Source organism: Danio rerio, chromosome 3 (assembly GCF_049306965.1).
Source record: "Danio rerio strain Tuebingen ecotype United States chromosome 3, GRCz12tu, whole genome shotgun sequence".
NCBI lineage: Eukaryota > Metazoa > Chordata > Actinopteri > Cypriniformes > Danionidae > Danio > Danio rerio.
The window spans coordinates 42,526,527-42,545,169 of record NC_133178.1 but is presented as its reverse complement, the minus strand read 5'-3'; the positions used below and the strand labels follow the sequence as shown (position 1 = coordinate 42,545,169).

The window sequence follows — 18,643 nt, the reverse complement described above, 5'->3', positions numbered from 1 at the left end:
CAATTAAAGATGCAGCTCTCACATTGATTCTCTGAGGGAATACAGTTTGAACTAGTATAAAACATCCCTTGAGGTGCTGGTTGAAGCTATGCTAATCTGGCTGGGGTCATTTTATCTCCTGATTTATTTGCATGTATTAAAACATTATGCATGTCCGAGAGGAATACCAGAGCACTTTTTTTATTGAAATTCACTGTCAACATCAAATTCGAAATATCCAACATAGCACTTGCTGTGTAGCTACAGTACATTATACATTATGAATGAACTCAAGACAGATAAAGAAACATTCTGTATTCAATACACATAAGCTCAATCAGCAGCCTTTGCGGGTATTGTTTGATTTCTTTTATCCCTTCCAACTTTAACAATTCTGATTGTTCTTGATTGCTGGTTTTAATTCCAAGGTAGTGAAAAAAATAAAAGATTTATATGTTAGGTATATTTATTCTGTACCAGAATATCAGAACTAGGCCATATTAAAAGCAAGGTCTTGTTTGAAAGGATAGTTCTACCAAAAATTGAATTGTTCATACACTGTTTCAATTCACTACAATCTTCTATGTGAAGCTGCTTTGACAACACAATCTCATGGCAATTCGTAACTGTTTGATTTAGTGGCTAATTCATATGAATTTGTAGGATCTAATTCGTACAATGTAGTACGATTTGCTCATCAACCAATGACGGTTAGGTTACAAATTAGCTGCTAAACTGACAGGATATAAAAATCTTACATTTCCTTGTGAGATCAGGCTGGCTTTGACACAATCTACATTGTAAAAGTGCTATGGAAATACAGTTGAATTGAATTGAATACAGTGGTTACAAATCTTTCTGAATTTATATTTATTCTGTTGGAAACAATAAGGTATTTTGAAGAATGTTGGAAACTGGTAGTCATGGGCTACTGGTGTTCTCAATTCTTACAGTTTTGTACAAGTGGAGGGTGAATAAATGGTATCACAATTTACATTTTTTGGCAACAAACAAATATATGAATAAATATTTATATATAAATTAGCAAAAAAAACTAAAATAAATATGCAGAGTGCCGGTGCACATATTTTCTACTACCCAATTCTTAAAAATTGTAAAATAGAACTGAATCTTGATATCAAAGATATCAAGCCAGGGGGCGTTTGGGTTGTTCGGAAGACCCACCCCTCATTGACAAAGGTCCAAAATTTGTCTCATACATGAGCCCATTTGTCCTATTTGCCTTTTATTTTAATTCTTAATCTTGAAAAAAAAAACACATGACCAATAAAAAAGTGTGAAGCTCTAAATTATTATTATTAAAATTAATATTCATTAATTTTCTTTTTGGCTTAGTCCCTTTATTAATTAGGGGTCGCCACAGTGGAATGAACCGCTAACTTATACAGCATATATTTTACGCAGCGGATGCCCTTCCAGCTGCAATCCATCACTGGGAAATTATTATTATTATTATTATTATCATTATTATTATTATTTTTTATTATTATTATCATTATTGTTGTTGTTGTTGTTTCGTTGTTGTTGTTGTTCTTCTTCTTATTATTATTATGTTTTAGTTTTCTATTATTCAAACGGCCAGATTCTGATTGAGGAAAGATGAATGTGCTGGCCAGTTTGTTATTTGCCTAATAAATTACAGTTAGCTACAGTTTTTAATTTAAAAGTTTTTCTAATGATATATGATGTAATAAATTTTAAAAATATATATCTGTCATTTTCTTGATTCTAAATATTTAGGAAAGATTTTTGGTGCATCAAAAAGTGTGGTTATGATGACCACCCGACAAGCTAATCCAGCAAATGTCACCTTAATTCAGTATTTAAATTTTATAAATGAATAGAAAATGAGGTGAATAACTGCAAAAATGAAATTTTTTCAGAAAATTGAACCACCCTTTTTTTCTGGCTACAGGCCTGTTATACTGTATCTGTTTTTACTTTTAAGTGCTGTGGGGATTCAAAGTAATAAATGTGAAGTGTGTAACTTTATTCTTTGTTGTTTTAGATGCAAATTGTAAAACTGACAGTGACTTTACACAGTAAAGATTAGTCAGCATTGTTTTCTGCCCAAAAATCTTAATAAAGGGCTAGACCACACAAAGTTAAAAAGCTGCTGTTAATTTACCCATTTCAGGCAATGTAAGATGTAGATATCATATTTTTTTTTATAAGTAGAACACCAAAGTAGATGGATAAAAAACATATATCCAGTAATCTTTTTTTCATGGGGCTCCAGATGATACAATTTCATTTGAAGCAAAAATGATAACTCTGTTTAGAAAAAATGACCCAAATTACCTTAAATCCACACAGCCACAGCAAATGGTTGTTTGCATTTTCCTCAGAGACTGCAGGACTAGTTTGCTGGATCCAGAATAAGCACATGTACCACTTTGACAAATAATATACCCCACACACATCCCTTCTCTCAGTTTTAAGCAATCAGCATCAATTGCTGGAATTAATTTGAATTTGACTGTATTTTTTTACTTTAGCCAAAGTGTCTCTATCTGTTGAGTTATATATAATGACCACAGTATCAGCTAATAATCTAATTTAATGTTCTTCTGATAAAAAAACAATAAAATAAAATAAGATAAAATAAGACAACAAATAAGGTCAACTTTATCATGCATAACCTGATGCTGAGCACATTTTCGTTTATGGGTGAACTATAAACATGCATATTGTGCTCAGCTGTAAGCTGCTATTGAAATAGTTCACATTGTATGATTTACAAATTGGTTTTAAATTCGAAAAGTTCTATATTATACCCTCAAAGATGTCAACTGAGCTGAAGTGGTAATGAATAAAGAACAGTCCTTTAAGGCAGCACAAGAACCATTCACAGTAAACTGTTGGATTTCTAAGCTTCTCCGATTTTAGGGATGTTGAATTTAATCTATAGTGATTTATATAAAATACAACAATCAAAGAATGTCTAAACATTCAAAACAGCAGAGAATATCCGAGCTATTAAACAGAGGTAAGAGCAAGAACATAGTACTTAACATAAGCATATTTTTTTAAAGAGCTTGTTAAGCGAAGCTGAGAAGCATAATCAAAGAGTCTTCTTCAAAGCTTCACACACAGTAGGAAATCACAGCTTTGCTCACATAAAGACACAGGGCTCTTCAGATATTAAAGTGTTACGCACAATAATTGGTAACAAATTTTCACAGGAGAATAGTCATCACAGCATTAAATTGAAACATGCTTAGAGGGTAATAGGAAACAAACAAACAATGCTGTCGCTGAAATAAATAAAGGCTCATGAAAGAAGACATTATGTTGCACAACAACCCAAATAACCAATCAGAACGCGAGGATGCATCGGTACGAAAAACCCAGTTGAATCTACAACTTCAATTCACGCAGCGATTTGAATGTTAAATAACTACACTCTCCGCTGTGCTCCTTCAGTCAATGCAGAACCATGGTGATGTCGATCAAAGCTGCAGAAATCCTCCGGCTCACTTTGAGTGTTTTCTTTTAATAAGGCTTCTGTAAGGCATCATTAGCCGTGCACTTTATTTTCATGGCTGATTCTGAAATGGCAGCGTTATAGTCATTGTGGTGTCCTGGGGCTGCGCGAGTGGGCGATTGACCATTTCGCTTTCATTCTGTCTGGCGTTCTCTTCGTTCATTTGAGACACTTCAGTGGACCCCGCTTCGAATCCGGGAACGGTGTTGGCCACATTGACCACATGCACCTTATTCCGTCCCTTCTTGCTGAGGATGCAGCTGAAAACCTTCTTGAAGCCTTTGCGAAAGTGTTTGGACACCAGGGCGTAAACGATGGGGTTGAGGCAGGAGTTGGCGTAGGCCATGCAGTGGGACAGCAGCCTGAAGGCATAGGTGGTCTGATTGAAGGGAAAGTCTCCATAGAGGTAGCACAAAATCACTACATGGTACGGCAGCCAGCAGATGCAAAAGAGCACCGTGACTATAATGATCATCTTGGTGACCTTGCGCTTTGCTCGTTTCGACTCCGACATCCCATCAAGCGGGTCGACTGCTGTCCAGAGGTACTTGATGGTGCGGGTGTAGGACAGGCTCACGATCAGCACAGGAATAACGTAGCCAAAAACAAAGGTGCATGTGTCCAGAACCTTACGGTTATGCTCTTCCCATCCAGGCACGCACACATTGCTGTTCTCGAAATCGATGAGGTCGTAGTAACTCAGGTAAGGCCCAGCGAAAACCAGCGACAGGCCCCAGATGACCACCATTGCTACAACAGCATTACACGGCGTTCTCAATTCTCTGGAGCGCAACGGGTAACGAATGGCCAGATACCTGCAACAGAAGAAATGCACCATCAGTTGAGATTTCCATTGCTTTTTAACACTGTAAAGGGCCCATCACACAGAGAGCGAACTACCCCTTCTGCTTCCCCTTAGCCCTTGAAAAAGAGATTGTATAGAGGAAGGCCTTTATCCCTTAGAAATGGGACAGCACTACAACACTTGTACACATCATCATATGTCATCGTGATCTCTTACCACATATAAGATTGACAATGGCAACTTCTGTAGTTTTTCCAGTTGCCAGTTTTTTTATTTTTATTTATCTTAAGGAAATCACAGAAGGCATCAACTCAATGTATCATCATGAGCCATGGATTTTATTCCGAAGAAAAGACGTAATGTAATATGTATTTATGTAGTGCATTTATTGTGTATGGGAACTCGCATCACAGTCATGAGTAGGGAGGGGGGTCTCGCCACACCACCACCACCTGTCAGGGTTGGTGATGGGAAATGGGGAAAAAGGAGCGAGGACTCAAGTGCAGGAATAATGGGAATTTATTAAATAATAAAAATAAAATAAAATGCAAAATAAACTACCCCGTGGGGGAAAACATTAACAAAACAAATACATACACAAACAAACTTCACTGGGCTGGCTGGTAAGGAACAGGACTGGAAACATGACAAGACAAGGGTTCAAACAACAACATGTGATGACGAACTCGCACAGGACAGCAGATATAAGGGGTTTATAAACTATAGGAAATTAACACAAAAACAGATGAACATAGTTAACTAATAATGGGTTAACAAGGAGGGTGGGACTAGACAATAGACGGGAGAGCGCATGACACAGAGAGACAACACAAGCCATGCGCTCACATGACAAGAACATGCGGCCAATGAGAGAACTCATCAACCGCATGTTCATGACAAGACGAGCACAACACTGAAGCACATGACAAAAAGCACGTGACCACAATGTAAACATCGGGCCACGTGCTTTGACAAAAGACGCAAGACACGAGCACACGATAGATGAACACCTTACTGTGCGCTCACACATAAGCAATGCGCATGCTTCATCTCAGCGCCAACCAAAACTGAAACCAACTAGACGGAGGCGCCGAGAATAAAGCAGCGCGCTGCTGACAGAACAAACACAAACACTAGTACAAGAGCGCGCGCGTCTGACGGACGCAGTGCGTGCGCGGCCACATCAAGCGGCATCACGCACACTCTGCGTACACCCTTGATGGCGCGCGCGCACACAGAGACAGAAACAGGACTGGGTAGTGTCAGAGCTCTGCTTACAAAACAAGAATTTACAAAGACCAGAGTGGCAGAACCCTGACACCACCACTGTGAAGCATCCATTTGGATGATGTGATGGTACAGTAGTCACAGGACAACGGTGCCAGTGCACTTACCACATACCAGCTATAGGTGGGGTGGAGAGACAGTAAAAAAGCCAATTCGGTGGAAGAGGATGATTGGGGGGCCATGATCGATAAGGGCCGATGGAGGGAATTTGGCCAGGACACCAGGGTTACACCCCTACTCTTTACGAGAAGTGCCATTCTATTTATAATGACCACAGAGAGTCAGGACCTTGGTTTAATGTCTCATCCGAAGATGACAAAAAATCTTTGATGGCTTGATAATTTTTGGGCAAAACATTCCCTTATGTGAATATTGTTTTTGTCTGCACTACTAAAACTAAGAGTATTGTAACATTTACAAAGTGCTTCCGTGCAAACCATGGGTTTTGTATTTTCATATTATATATATATATATATATATATATATATATATATATATATATATATATATATATATATATATATATATATATATATATATATATAAAATAGTCAACATCATCTCTACTAGATGGCGAGGCAGAGCCGCAGTAGGCCTTACAGCAAGAAGGTCGCTGGGTCGCTTGTTCGAACCTCGGCTCAGTTGGCGTTTCTGTGTGGAGTTTGCATGTTCTCCCTGCCTTTGCGTGGGTTTCCTCCGGGTGCTCCGGTTTCCCCCACAGTCCAAAGACATGCGGTACAGGTGAATTGGGTAGGCTAAATTGTCCGTAGTGTGTGAATGTGTGTGTGGATGCTTCCCAGGGATGTCTTGTGGGTGGGAAACTAGAGCATCCAGAGGAAACTCGCATGAACACGGGGAGAACATGCAAAGAACATGCCGAGGCTCGAACCAGTTACCTTCTTGCTGTGAGGCAGTTGTTCTACCCACTGCGCCACCGTGACACCCTGTTGCTTGACTAATATTATAAAAATTAAAACAACAAATGTTAACTTTCCATAGCCGTCACACATTTGTGAGCTTACAGGCTTCCACCCAAAGTGTCTTCTGGGTTTAATTCTCCCTGCAATCAATGCATGCTTAATGTCATCAGCGTGTAGTTCTATCAACACAGAATGCACTTTTCAGTTTAGAAAATGTGAGATATAACGCCCTTTTAGTTGAATTTAGAAAAGAGCAGTGCACTGTGCTTTTTATGTTGCTAGGCAACCACGGATTCAGCTGTCTTGGTACTTGATCAGTCAATGCGAGTAAGGAGTTTTTTCAACCGCAGAAATTCGCGACAAAGTAAGCCATAGCAGGCGACAAAAACGCAAAACGTTCACTGCCAATAGCAAACAATTTTAAAAAGATGCCTCTCACTTAAAAAAAAAAATTAAATAAAGTGTTCTGATTTCTAGCAAAATATAGCAGAAACATATCTGAAACCCAATAAATGAAAGGGGTCGTGTACTGCCTTTTTTTTTATTTTGTACTCTTCTCTGAAATCGACTTATTATTTTCTATCTTCTTTTGTGCCCTAATCAGAACACACTCTTTTAAAACTTGTGGCAGACTGAAAGAAGTAAACCACTGGTATGATTGGTATGGTTTGGCATACTGCTGCAAATTCTTACTGATGTCAACACAGACATAAACACTGCATTTATTTTTGTTATCTGATGTAAAGCACGCTGGAAACTACAAATCTTTTGCAGATAAGTTTAACTTAATCATTTATTGAGCTCACGCTGTTATGTGACTGTTGAGTACATTTAACGTATCTGTGTAAAATTTAATTAAAGCAGCTTTGATTTTTGTTTTTTTCTGATGTAGTCATGTATAAAGTGGATTTTTTATATATTCATGCATAAATAAAGCACAGAAAATGTTTATCAGAAGCTGTGTATGGCTTCCAGAAATTGAGTTTGACCCAAAACACAATATAATCAATATAGCCAGTGTGTTTCTGTGCACAAGATGAATGTCGTCTTGCTGTTTTCTACCCAGAGGTGAGGTAATTGCCAGTGGGGATTCTCAGTCTCTGCTGGGCCCTGACCATTTTTCACAGAGCAGATTAACATGTTTTTTTTTTCCACAGGTAAACACTTTCAGGGTGGATGGAGGGCAGTAGGTCTGTTGTTCAGCTGAGAGTAGCATTACACCGGGTCATACAGGTGGCCTTGCTACATTTTCATCATTATTTCGGCAAAAATGGCTGGCTGGTTCACCCATTCAGAAGTCTCTAGGTCAGCTCACTGAGTCCCACTCATTGTTGGCACTTTAAATTGACCTTAATGTTAAAATGGACCTAACATAGTTTTAGCTAACACACTAGTAGGTGAGTGGGTGCTACTAAAGCTTCATTTTTCACTTGTTTTATTGTAAAGGCTTGTATAACGTGTTGCTGGTTTTTGGAGTTGTTTTATTAATGAAGTGGGTGGTTGGCGATAACTCCACTGACATTTATCTAGTTAAACTTCAACCTTTGCTGATGCAATTTGCGAGACTTCCTTCTGTTCAGACGATCCATTTATTTAAATAACAACCCTGGTCTCACCAATTACAATAATGTTGAATTCTTCTTGCTGTCATATCTTGAACCCTATGGGGGAACATTGAAAATGTTGCATCAAGGAAAGCCATGAGGCTATTATATCTAGAGTGAACTTTACTTGACAGGATTAATATAATGTAAAATCAACATTCCAGAGTTCTCCATAAAGGTCTTTTGCTTTCATGCCGAGGAGTTTATGATGGTCATTAAAACTAATTCATATCATTCAATCATATTTCTTTGGCTTAGTAACTGTTTTATCATGGGTGCCACAGCGGAATGAACCGCCAACTTTTCCGGCATGTTTATTTATTTTTTTATTTAGCAGAAGCAAACTAAATTTGTAAAAAAGTGTCCATTTTTCTTTTCTATCAAAAATCTTATGAGATATATAAAGATATTAAAATATTAGGATATTTTGTAAATGTATTAATGCAAATATATATAAATATATAAAACTCAGATTTTCTAATAGTGTTTAAATCTTGACCTTGAGATAATTTACTCTTATGACTTGTTTTGTGGTCCTGGGACATATATGAATAATCATTTTCAAATGATATTTAATGTGAAAATAATGTTTATACACCCCCTCAAACAAACAAACAAATAAATAAATAAATAAACAAACTAATAAATAATAAATAAAATAATACATTTAATATAAAATTAGTCTTTACAAATCGAAAAACTTGCCATTTTATTCCAAAAATAGTATAACTAAAAGAAAAAGTCATTTCTAGCTCAGTAATCATAAAAACGCCTTTCTACTGCTAACGACAAGTGACAGACCGGAAGTCATTCAGTAGTCCGGAAGCTCGTATGCAGAAAATTCAGATCCGATTTGAGCTGCGGAAATATTTGTAAAATATTTGAACTCCTGCGACTAGACTGTAGCTACCGGCTGACCGGATGTGATGTATTCCAGTGTTGTCCAAGCGCGTGATGAGCAATACTAGTTTTTTGTTATTTTTTGAATCAGAAAAATGTCTATACTAAAAAGCATAATAAAAAACGTAAACGAGTAATAAAAAATATTATATTTTTATGTTTTCTCCAGGGTGACGCAGTGGCGCAGTAGTTGGTGCTGTCGCCTCACACTAAGAAGGTCGCTGGTTCGAGCCTCGGCTCAGTTGGCGTTTCTGTGTGGAGTTTGCATGTTCTTCCTGCGTTCGTGTGGATTTCCTCCGAGTGCTCCGGTTTCCCCCACAGTCCAAAGACATGCGGTACAGTTGAATTGGGAAGGCTAAATTGTACATAGTGTATGAGTGTGTGTGTGAATGAGTGTGTGTGGATGTTTCCCAGAGATGGGTTGCGGCTGAAAGGGCATATGCTGCATAAAAACATGCTCTATAAGTTGGTGGTTCATTCCGCTGTGGTGACCCCGGATTAATAAAGGGACTAAGCTGACAAGAAAATTAATGAATGAATAAATGTTTTCTCCACATTCCTTCCAAATTTTTAGAGTTTCTAGTATTGCATTCATTCAAGCATGGTAAACACATGCAGAATCATGGCTCTTGCTTTTGCACTCCTTTATTTTGAACCGCGAGAATCAGCTTCTCTTCCATGGTGGACGACAAAATTGAACATTTTAGGCAACTGCCACAAGGGGGCGTATTCCGACAGTCGTGTCCAAATGTCAAATGCAATGGAAAGGCGGCTTAACAGAATGTGATGTGAGATGTGGTGGAGGTGTCATTGTGATGGAAAGATGATACATAAAATGGTGAACTATTGAATTGCGACAGAAATTTTCTTCCATGAATGTTTAAAAATTCCATATTTCCATGATCATTTCTAGAATATGAGATTCATTTGTTTTCCTTCACTTTCGTCAATCTGTGAAGTTTTGTTCCTCTCAACTGTTACCACTGGCTTACTTGGTTTGGGACTTATGTAGCAGCGAATCGTTTCAAGAGTTCACACTTAGCTGATGATTTATAAAAGCTTGTTTGGCATGCTGTCCGAGGAGAGAGCCCCACGCTCAAGGGATCCTCGAGCCCGGGGCTTCCTCCCATTGGCAGAGCGAGAGGGGAGCCTGAGCTCGGTGGATCTCAGAACTCACCGACTGCGGTAGCTAAGGGAACAGAGGGGTTAGACAAATGCTTAATTGTTATGCATGTTGAACTTTGGATGGTGGGAGGAAACCGGAGAACCCGGGGAAAACCCACACGGACACGGGGAGAACATACAAACTCCTCACAGAAACACCCACCGGTCCTAAGGGACCAGGGCCGGCAGTGTTCTTGCTGTGTGGCTCACAGTGCTAACCACTGGGCCGCCGTGCCGCCCAATCACAGGTAAAGGAGGAGAATAGAGGAGGAGGGGGGTTTCTTCCAAACGAAGATAAAATGAGCTGGAAACTGGTTATTTATAGTAGCTTAGGGCTCATATGATTGGAAGATAGCGATTAGCAAAATACGGGACCGGCCGTGATAAGCACGTGATACTCTCGAAATTAGTTTATGAATAAACCTCACTTGATTTGCTCTTCAGTGTTTAGACTTTCAGCAGTGAAAATTAAACCGCACTGAACTGAACTAAACTGAACTGGACTGACACAGTTTCAATTTACTAGAACTTCTATGTTAATCTGCTTTGACACAATCTACATTGTAAAAGCGCTAAAGAAAAAAAGATGAATTTAATTGAAATGAAATTTAGGGTCAAGGGGGGAGGATCTGATTGAAACAATGAGGATGTTTAATCTGATGTATTATATGCATTTACTGTTGTACATGTTATTAGGTAAAAGTAAATGAACCGCTAAGAGTATGAAAGAAATAAGAGTATGTTAATAAACATGGCTATAGCAAACACCCACCTGTCCACCGACACCGCTGCCAGTGTGAAACTGCTAGCATACATGGTGAGGTTGATGAAGAAGTGAACCACCTTGCACATGAAGGACCCGAAAACCCAACCCTCCAGGGAGTAGATGGTTGCTTGGAAAGGCACGCAGAAGATGATGAAGAAGAAATCGGCTACGCTGAGGTTGAGGATGAACAGATTGGTGGTGTTGTACCCAACCTGCCCACTTCTAAGGAGCACAGCCAGCACCAGACTGTTCCCGATGGTCCCCAAGAGGAAGATGAGCGAGAAGACCACTGACACGATGACACTGGCTGGGTTGAGCTGGTAGCTCTCTGAGGCATTCCAGTGTCCCATGGCTTTATTCAGGTCCTCGTGATCAGACATTTTAAGATATGAAGTTCCACAGCCCTATATATAAAAATAAAAAAGAAATAAATCAGGGATTTGCTCTTTTGAAAAAAAAAAACGTGAGGATTTGATGTAAAAGTCTATGATAGCAAATCTGCCCCATCTTTCCGGAATCTGAACAGCAGCATGATGAGATTTAAAAGCTCTTATGAAAGCTAGGCCCGTGCTGAGAGTAAATATCAGGAGGATCAGACTCGAGAAGCCATTTTGATGAACATGGAAAAAAAAACATTGTGATTATGAAAGATCAGGAAAGCTGGTAAAGTACAAAGAGGATCGAGAAATGAGTCAAGTCTAAGATCAATTCCAGAAAGCTATCGTAACATCTCTAAAGGCAACGAACCTGTGTCATCAAGATAAACTGAAACAAATTATCAAACCATCCAAAAACAACTTTGCACTGATATCTGTTGACTACAAACTGAATTGATCAATTTTCATCTTGATATAAGCTCTCAACCAGGGGTGCGTTTCCCAAACAACGACATAACTCATGGCTGAACTATCATAGTACGATGCATCGTTTGAGAAAAGAATAATGTAGTGACGAGTTGTTCCCAAAACTGTAGTTCCTCTGTCGCAGATTCGTCATTAGTTATAACGTAAAACGTCTGTAATGACGCTCTAAACGGGGTGGCAACAACTCCTTTAATGAAAAACACCATAATTTTTTTTGTGCAAATGATATTGTTTTACACACACACGCATTTAAAAAAAAATCCAATATTATTTTTTTTAAAAACACGCACTCGTTTTCCATATTAATTGAAATATATGTAAGCAGCACATATAGGGCCTATGTTACTTTTACAAATATTATAATATGTCTTATTCTATTATTAAACATAAAACCACTTAGCTAATGTGTATTTTAATCTCATATAAATCATTTAAACCGTTAAGGGTTGTAATTTACAGTAAGCTATTTATTAAAAAAGAAAACAAATCCTACTGTACATAATAATAATTTTATAGTTTTATTTTTATTATTATTAAGTAAGATAGGGACCCTTTTCACAAACCTGTTATGATGCGTTTAATGGCCATCAGCATCTGAAATCCTTTTTTAAATCCTATTTAAATCCTTAAATAGTTTATTTATTTAAGAATAAACAATTATATGTATGTATTATATCACCTTTGCTTCAAATTACAAAAAATTTAATTACCGCTTATGCGGGGTGTTTCTAATGCAGCGCCAATGGAATAGAACAGTAAATTTGACATATTCTCTCTTCTGGCTGCCGTCATCATTCTCACACAATTTTTTCCCTTTTTCTGAACGTTTTTCTGAACATCATAGTGAAGTTTTTATTTTATTATTTGAGCAAATGATGTTGTAAAAAAGTATTTGTTGTATTCTTCCATTCACTGCGCTTTAAGTTTTCCCAGCTATGATGACTTCGGCTACTGAGAAAGCCGGAAATGTGAAAAGGGTCTATTGTTTATTTATGTTTTTAAGTCTACTTTTACAATTCGACACATTCGAACCTCTGCAGAAATGTTCTAACCAATCATGTCAGATACAGTACATATACATTTCTTAATAATATTGCTTAAAAACCTACTATAAATTTAAAACTGTTAACGTATGGTATATATTTTTGTTTTCACCAGCTTTGGAATTAAATATTATGTCAGCTATAGCTTTCGTCATAAGATTAAGACTCCTGGCATAAGAATCATGAGACTCATGGCATAAATATTTTCAAAGTGCACTATGAAGGGAAAAACTGAAGTGTAAAAATACTTTGAAAGCAAATTACACCTAAGAGAGATGACTTCAATGTTTTTATTATTTTTTTATTTTTGTCAATCCAAGTTTCAAGAGTTCACACTTAGATATTGGTTGACTTGTTAGTAGGTTTGGCATGCTGTCCCGGGAGAGAATCCTGAGCTCGAAAATAGTTGAGCCCAGTCCTCCTTCCTGGTCAATAGAGCATGTAAGGGAAGTACGAGATCAGGTGGATCTCGAGAGCTCCATGAAAGGAGGAGAAGGTGTGGATGGGGGGTTTCTTTGGAAAACGCAGGTAAGGGAGTAGTTCTAGCCTGGCTACTTATAGTGAGTTTGGACTAATCTGATTGGCTAACTAATGATTGCAGATGGGTGACCAGCTCCAGTCAATCATATCACATGCCCCTCTCAAAATTAGTTTGTAAAACTTCACTTAAATGCTTCTAACTACAGCTCTAGAGGTGTAGTTGAAAGCGTACAAGTTTGCAACGTAGTTTGCAAATGTTCATTGGAACGATGGATTTGGAAAGCGTCAAATCAGCAAACTATGTTTGTAATGACGGAACTTGCGATCTAAAGTCGCCGTTCTACAGCACATGACATTCAGACATGACTATCAGAATAGGCCCCCTTGTGGCAGTCGGACAGAATTTCCAGTTGTGTCGAGCACTATGGGAGAGAACCTGGATACTCCTGGTGTCCGAAATAAAGGAGTGCAAATGTAAGAGCCATTATTCTTTGTTCATTTATCATGGTTAAATGAATGGATGAATAAATACTGGAAACTCATGCACAGATAAAAATTTTGCAGAGAATGCTGAGACAACCTTAAAAAATGTATTACTCATTTTTTACATCATATTTTTTATGATTCCAAAATAAATAAATAAATAAATAAAAACTAGTATTTCTCATCTCGCACGCATGGATCTGCTTGGACAACACTGGAATACATCACATCCAGTCGACCGGTCGCATATATAAGGTCTAGTCACAGGAATATTTGAACAGATCCACAGTTCAAATCAGATCTGAATTGTCCGTATAAGGAAATGTCTCGTGCAGTGGAATGGCGACTTTAGATGGCTAACGATGGTTTTCGGAAATGCACCCCTGATGCTCTTCATACACTGAAGAAAATTATTCATTGGATTTACAATTTTTTTAAGGTTGCAAACAATTTATATGTGCTGAATTTAAACAAATTAAATTGAAATGTTCTGATGTTCAACTTTATTTGCTTAAATTTAGCTCATATAAATTGTTTGTAACCCCTAAAATATTTTAAGTAAATCCAATGAATCATTTTCTTCAGTGACTGAAGAACATCTGCTTGTCAAGATAAAAATAGATCAATTCAAATTGTAATCATCAGATATCAGTGCAAATTTGTTTGTGGATGGTTTAATATTATATACTCTCAATAGAGGGTCATGTTAATAATTTGTTGATGGTCAAAGCTGCAGTGAAAAGGAACATAATTGCCTACCAGCGGTTAATCCCACAGTATGTCCCGAAAGGTTGTTGCTCAGAAAGAGTCAGCATCGATTTCTCCACTTCAGATATTGATCAGGCTATGGGAACAGGGGAAAGAAACGATATAACTCATATATAGCCCATATATGTGGCTATCTGGGGAATGGAAACATCTTCACTGTAAAAATAATGCTTTATCGTATTGCAAAATGCTTTTGATTGACTGATTTGAGAGATTTTATTCATTATTTTCTTCATTAGTCATTACTGTTGTTATTATTATTATTATTATTATTATTATTATTATTTCCTTGTTATTATTGTTGCTGTTGCTATTATTATTATTAATTATTATTATTGCTATTTGGATGCCCATTTACGTCATTTGCTTGCAGTCCTTAGCAGAGAAAGAAGTTTGTGTGTGGGTGTGTGTGTTTGTTAGCATTTGTCTATGTAGGGCCTAACCTTAACCCTAACTCTGGCTGATCGACTGACCAACCGACTGATCTCTCCACCCTCCCCCTTCCCTAAACCATAGTGTTTTTAAAAGCACTGATTGACCAGCGTCCACCCACTTCCCTAAACCCAACCTACAGTGTTTTCAAAAGCAATGCAAAAAAAGATAAGCCCCATGCCTATTTTTTATGCCATTTTACCATATCCTCACCCTGTTATTTACTTGCTGTTTTATTTTTTGGCCGTTGTCACAGTCAACTCCACTCTGGGTCTCAAATCCTCAGACGTATAGCAGAAAAGCTACACGGAGGTAAGAGGTCAGCTAGTAAGCATGAAATGGAACGACGTCATACCACCCCTAAGCACTCGTTTTAAGATGACATGCAGCCATATATACTTCTGGCTACATAATTTGCGATTTCCAGAAATGTATATAGGGCTACGTTTTCAGAATGAGCCCATGTTGGAATTTTTCAAGCCCCTCTCCTTTCCCCAGCACCTCCTGTTTATTTAATATAGTTATTTTACATACTGGCGAAAATGTGGCTAATCCATATAAATTAATATGATTTTATTCATATAAAAAGCATACCATTTTTTAAATGAAAGTATTCTCCCACAACCTCACCTGTAAACCCAACCATCATTAGGGAATGATCAATTTGAACTAAAAGGTACAAATATCATTGTTCAAATTCCTAAGATTTAGCCATTGAATCAAAATTTTTGAATTGCCATTGCTTGTTTGTTTGTTTGTTCTGCCTTAAGCTGAATTTTAAGCAGTAGCAATGTTTCAGTCAGCCCTCATTCATGCGGCAGCAGCATTAGAAATCCCCCAAGAGTCCCCCAAGAGAAAGAATACATACATTTTATTTTTTATCAATGAAGGCTGTTTAAATTGTTTTTGAGAGCCTGAACCTGAAATAGCTAAGAGCAGTTGTTAAGTGAGGACAAGGAGCTTTCAGGCAATAGGACTAGAGAAGGTAGAGCCGTGGCTGACAAAGTGCATTCTAAAAGTGCGACATAACCAGCTGACAATAAAAAAACGAAACGTTCAGAATATATGTGACTAATCCACCCCATGCAGAAATGTGGAAACTGTCCTATTATGCCGTAATTGGTTGTCAGACATTCATCATGCTGTAATTAAAACGCGCATCTTCAGTCCCTCTTCAAAAGCAGTTTCATTACATCTGCTGATTGTTTTGTTTGTGTAAGCTGTAAGATCAGATGATATTGCGTGATATTCTGTCTTTAGCAGGAGCAGAGCGTGACTCATTATTTAGCAAGACCTTTATGGTTGTAAATTTGGGTAAATGAACAGGAAGCCATTCATGCTGAGAGGTATAAAGCTCTCCTGGACACATTTGCCATAGTTATTTCTCGCTTCTCCACTGCCTTTATAGATAACTGACATTAAAGAGGAAGTCAGAATGAGGAGGAGAGGAGGAAAAGGGAAACAAAGTCAGGGAAAGAGAGAGAGACGGTTAAAAAAAAACAAATTTAAAAACTATAAGTGCTGTCAAATGCATTTTGTGTGTCTAAACGATAGCTTCTCTATGGAATCTGACTAATCATCAAGAAAATAGTTAGAACATTCAATTTGTAGTCATCAGAGATCTTAGCAGAGAAATTTAGAGATTAAAAAATCCCTATAAAAATACAGTTAAAGTCAGAATTATTAGCCCGCCTTTGAATTTCTTTCTCTTTTTAAAATATTTCCCAAATGATGTTTAACAGAGCAAGGAAATTTTCACAGTATGTCTGATAATATTTTTTTCTTCTGGAGAAAGACTTATTTGCTTTATTTTGGCAAGAATAAAATAAGTTTTTATTTAAAAAAAAAAAAACATTTTAAGGTCAAAATTATTAGTCCCTTTGAGCTTATTTGTTTCGATAGTCTACTGAACAAACCATCGTTATACAATAACTTGCCTAATTACCCTAACCTGCCTAGTTAACCTAAGTAACCTAGTAAAGCCTTTAGATGTCACTTTAAGCTGTATATGTATGTGAACGTATCAGTATGTCATGAAATTGTGAATTTGATAGATTCCTTGAAAATAAAATGTTGCTTTGTGTATTGATTCAAGGTGAAGTGATCTCGAAAGCTTCAAGAGCCTCTCTGTTTTTCTCATGATGTTGAAGTGTTTTCAGAAATTACTTGAAAATTGCCAGCGCATTTAAAAAAATGTCTTTTATCTAAAGAGGAAGCCTTCACCTGGGAATTATTCTTTAGCCTTATTGATCCCAAACTGCTGACTCTAGTTGAAATAATTCCACAGATTAGTTTACTTATAGATTCATACCACAGCAAGTGTGTTGTTTCGCTTTTGGCATCTCTGCTAGAACAATCCCCTTTGTCAACACACCTGACTGTCTTTCATGAGAAGCCAGCTGACTAGCTGCCAGTGAATGTAAAATGAAGTGTCCTTCTAGAAGGGCTGTCAAACTGATCCCTTTGGTTACAGTCACGGAGTGCATCCGTTTGTCACTTGTTAAATGGCGCACCAAACCGCCTCAACATGTGCCTTTAACCAACCTTTCAAACTCATTTGCCATTTAAAATTAATTGAGTCGAACTTTCATGAACTCACGAGCCAAATCTCAGTACGTGAACTGCATGCCTGTGGGGTAAGATTTTGAAGTAGACCCGTTTTAACAAAGAAGACGACGTTTTTTAATGTTGTAAATGAAGCATGGCTTATGTAGGATGTGAAATAGACCAAATACAGCACATAGATGCATTGAAGAAACAATCTAGCCCACATACATTTAAATCCTATGCGTCCTGCAGTGCCAAGATTCATTTAGGTGTATCACATCAAAACAAAACCCACGTCATTCAAGGTTATTACAGAGATAATACATATATTAAACAACAGTTGTCTTGAGAAATGTCACTGTGTACTAACTATTTATACCTCAAAACATCTGAATGTGTGATGAGAATGAGAATTTCAGTCGGATGCTTTTACTTACTGGCTCATGAGATGATCCATGACTGTATTATAGTCATTATAAGATCAAGGAGCTTCTGGTCTCCAGAAAAGCTGGAACGGAACAGCACCTGAACAGCCTTCATCTCATCTGTTTCGGCTTCTCCGTTTCCCTTGCATTCCTCCCTCACTCCCCCTCACATATGGAGGCTCCTCCTCCACATCGTGGTAAAAGCTCACAGTTCACTGCAAGAGAGTGAGAGTGAGAGAGAGAGAGAGAGAGAGTATGCAGTGTTTCTCTGTCTCACAAAGATCTTTTCATCTGTGTTACTTGTGCTGTTGCATCAATGCATGCACACACACACATACACACACACACACACACACACACACACACACATACACACACACACACACACACAAATCTAGATTATGAATCTGGTGAATTATTCAAAACAAGGCCTTGTGGTATTTACTTCTTGCATCACTTTTTGCGCAGGGTCATTTTTTCTCAGTCACATAATTTAGAAATCCATTAGAATATATTTCCCAAGAGATGGGAATTTAAATGCAATCCATTTGCAGTATTATTCAGTTGGATGCACACTTTGACCAAATCAATAACATCCTTTCATGTTATCATTGCTCATGCTAATATAACTCAAGCATGGCGTAAAATTCTCAACATGTTTATGGTGCT

General features: G+C 37.7%; 1 protein-coding gene and 1 long non-coding RNA gene across 4 annotated transcripts in view; one reads left to right on the top strand and one right to left on the bottom strand.

The window, feature by feature from the left end:
* Positions 1 to 18,643, top strand: part of LOC141381266 (uncharacterized) — a 186,329-nt gene that overhangs the window by 100,966 nt on the left and 66,720 nt on the right. The window lies entirely within an intron of this gene.
* On the bottom strand, positions 1,906 to 18,169 carry galr2b (galanin receptor 2b). Of its 3 annotated transcripts, NM_001423808.1 has the most exon segments (4): positions 1,906 to 4,302; positions 10,940 to 11,337; positions 14,562 to 14,646; positions 17,987 to 18,169. In NM_001423808.1, coding segments are annotated over 2 exon segments (1,137 nt in total). In that variant the 5' UTR covers positions 11,314 to 11,337; positions 14,562 to 14,646; positions 17,987 to 18,169; the 3' UTR covers positions 1,906 to 3,539.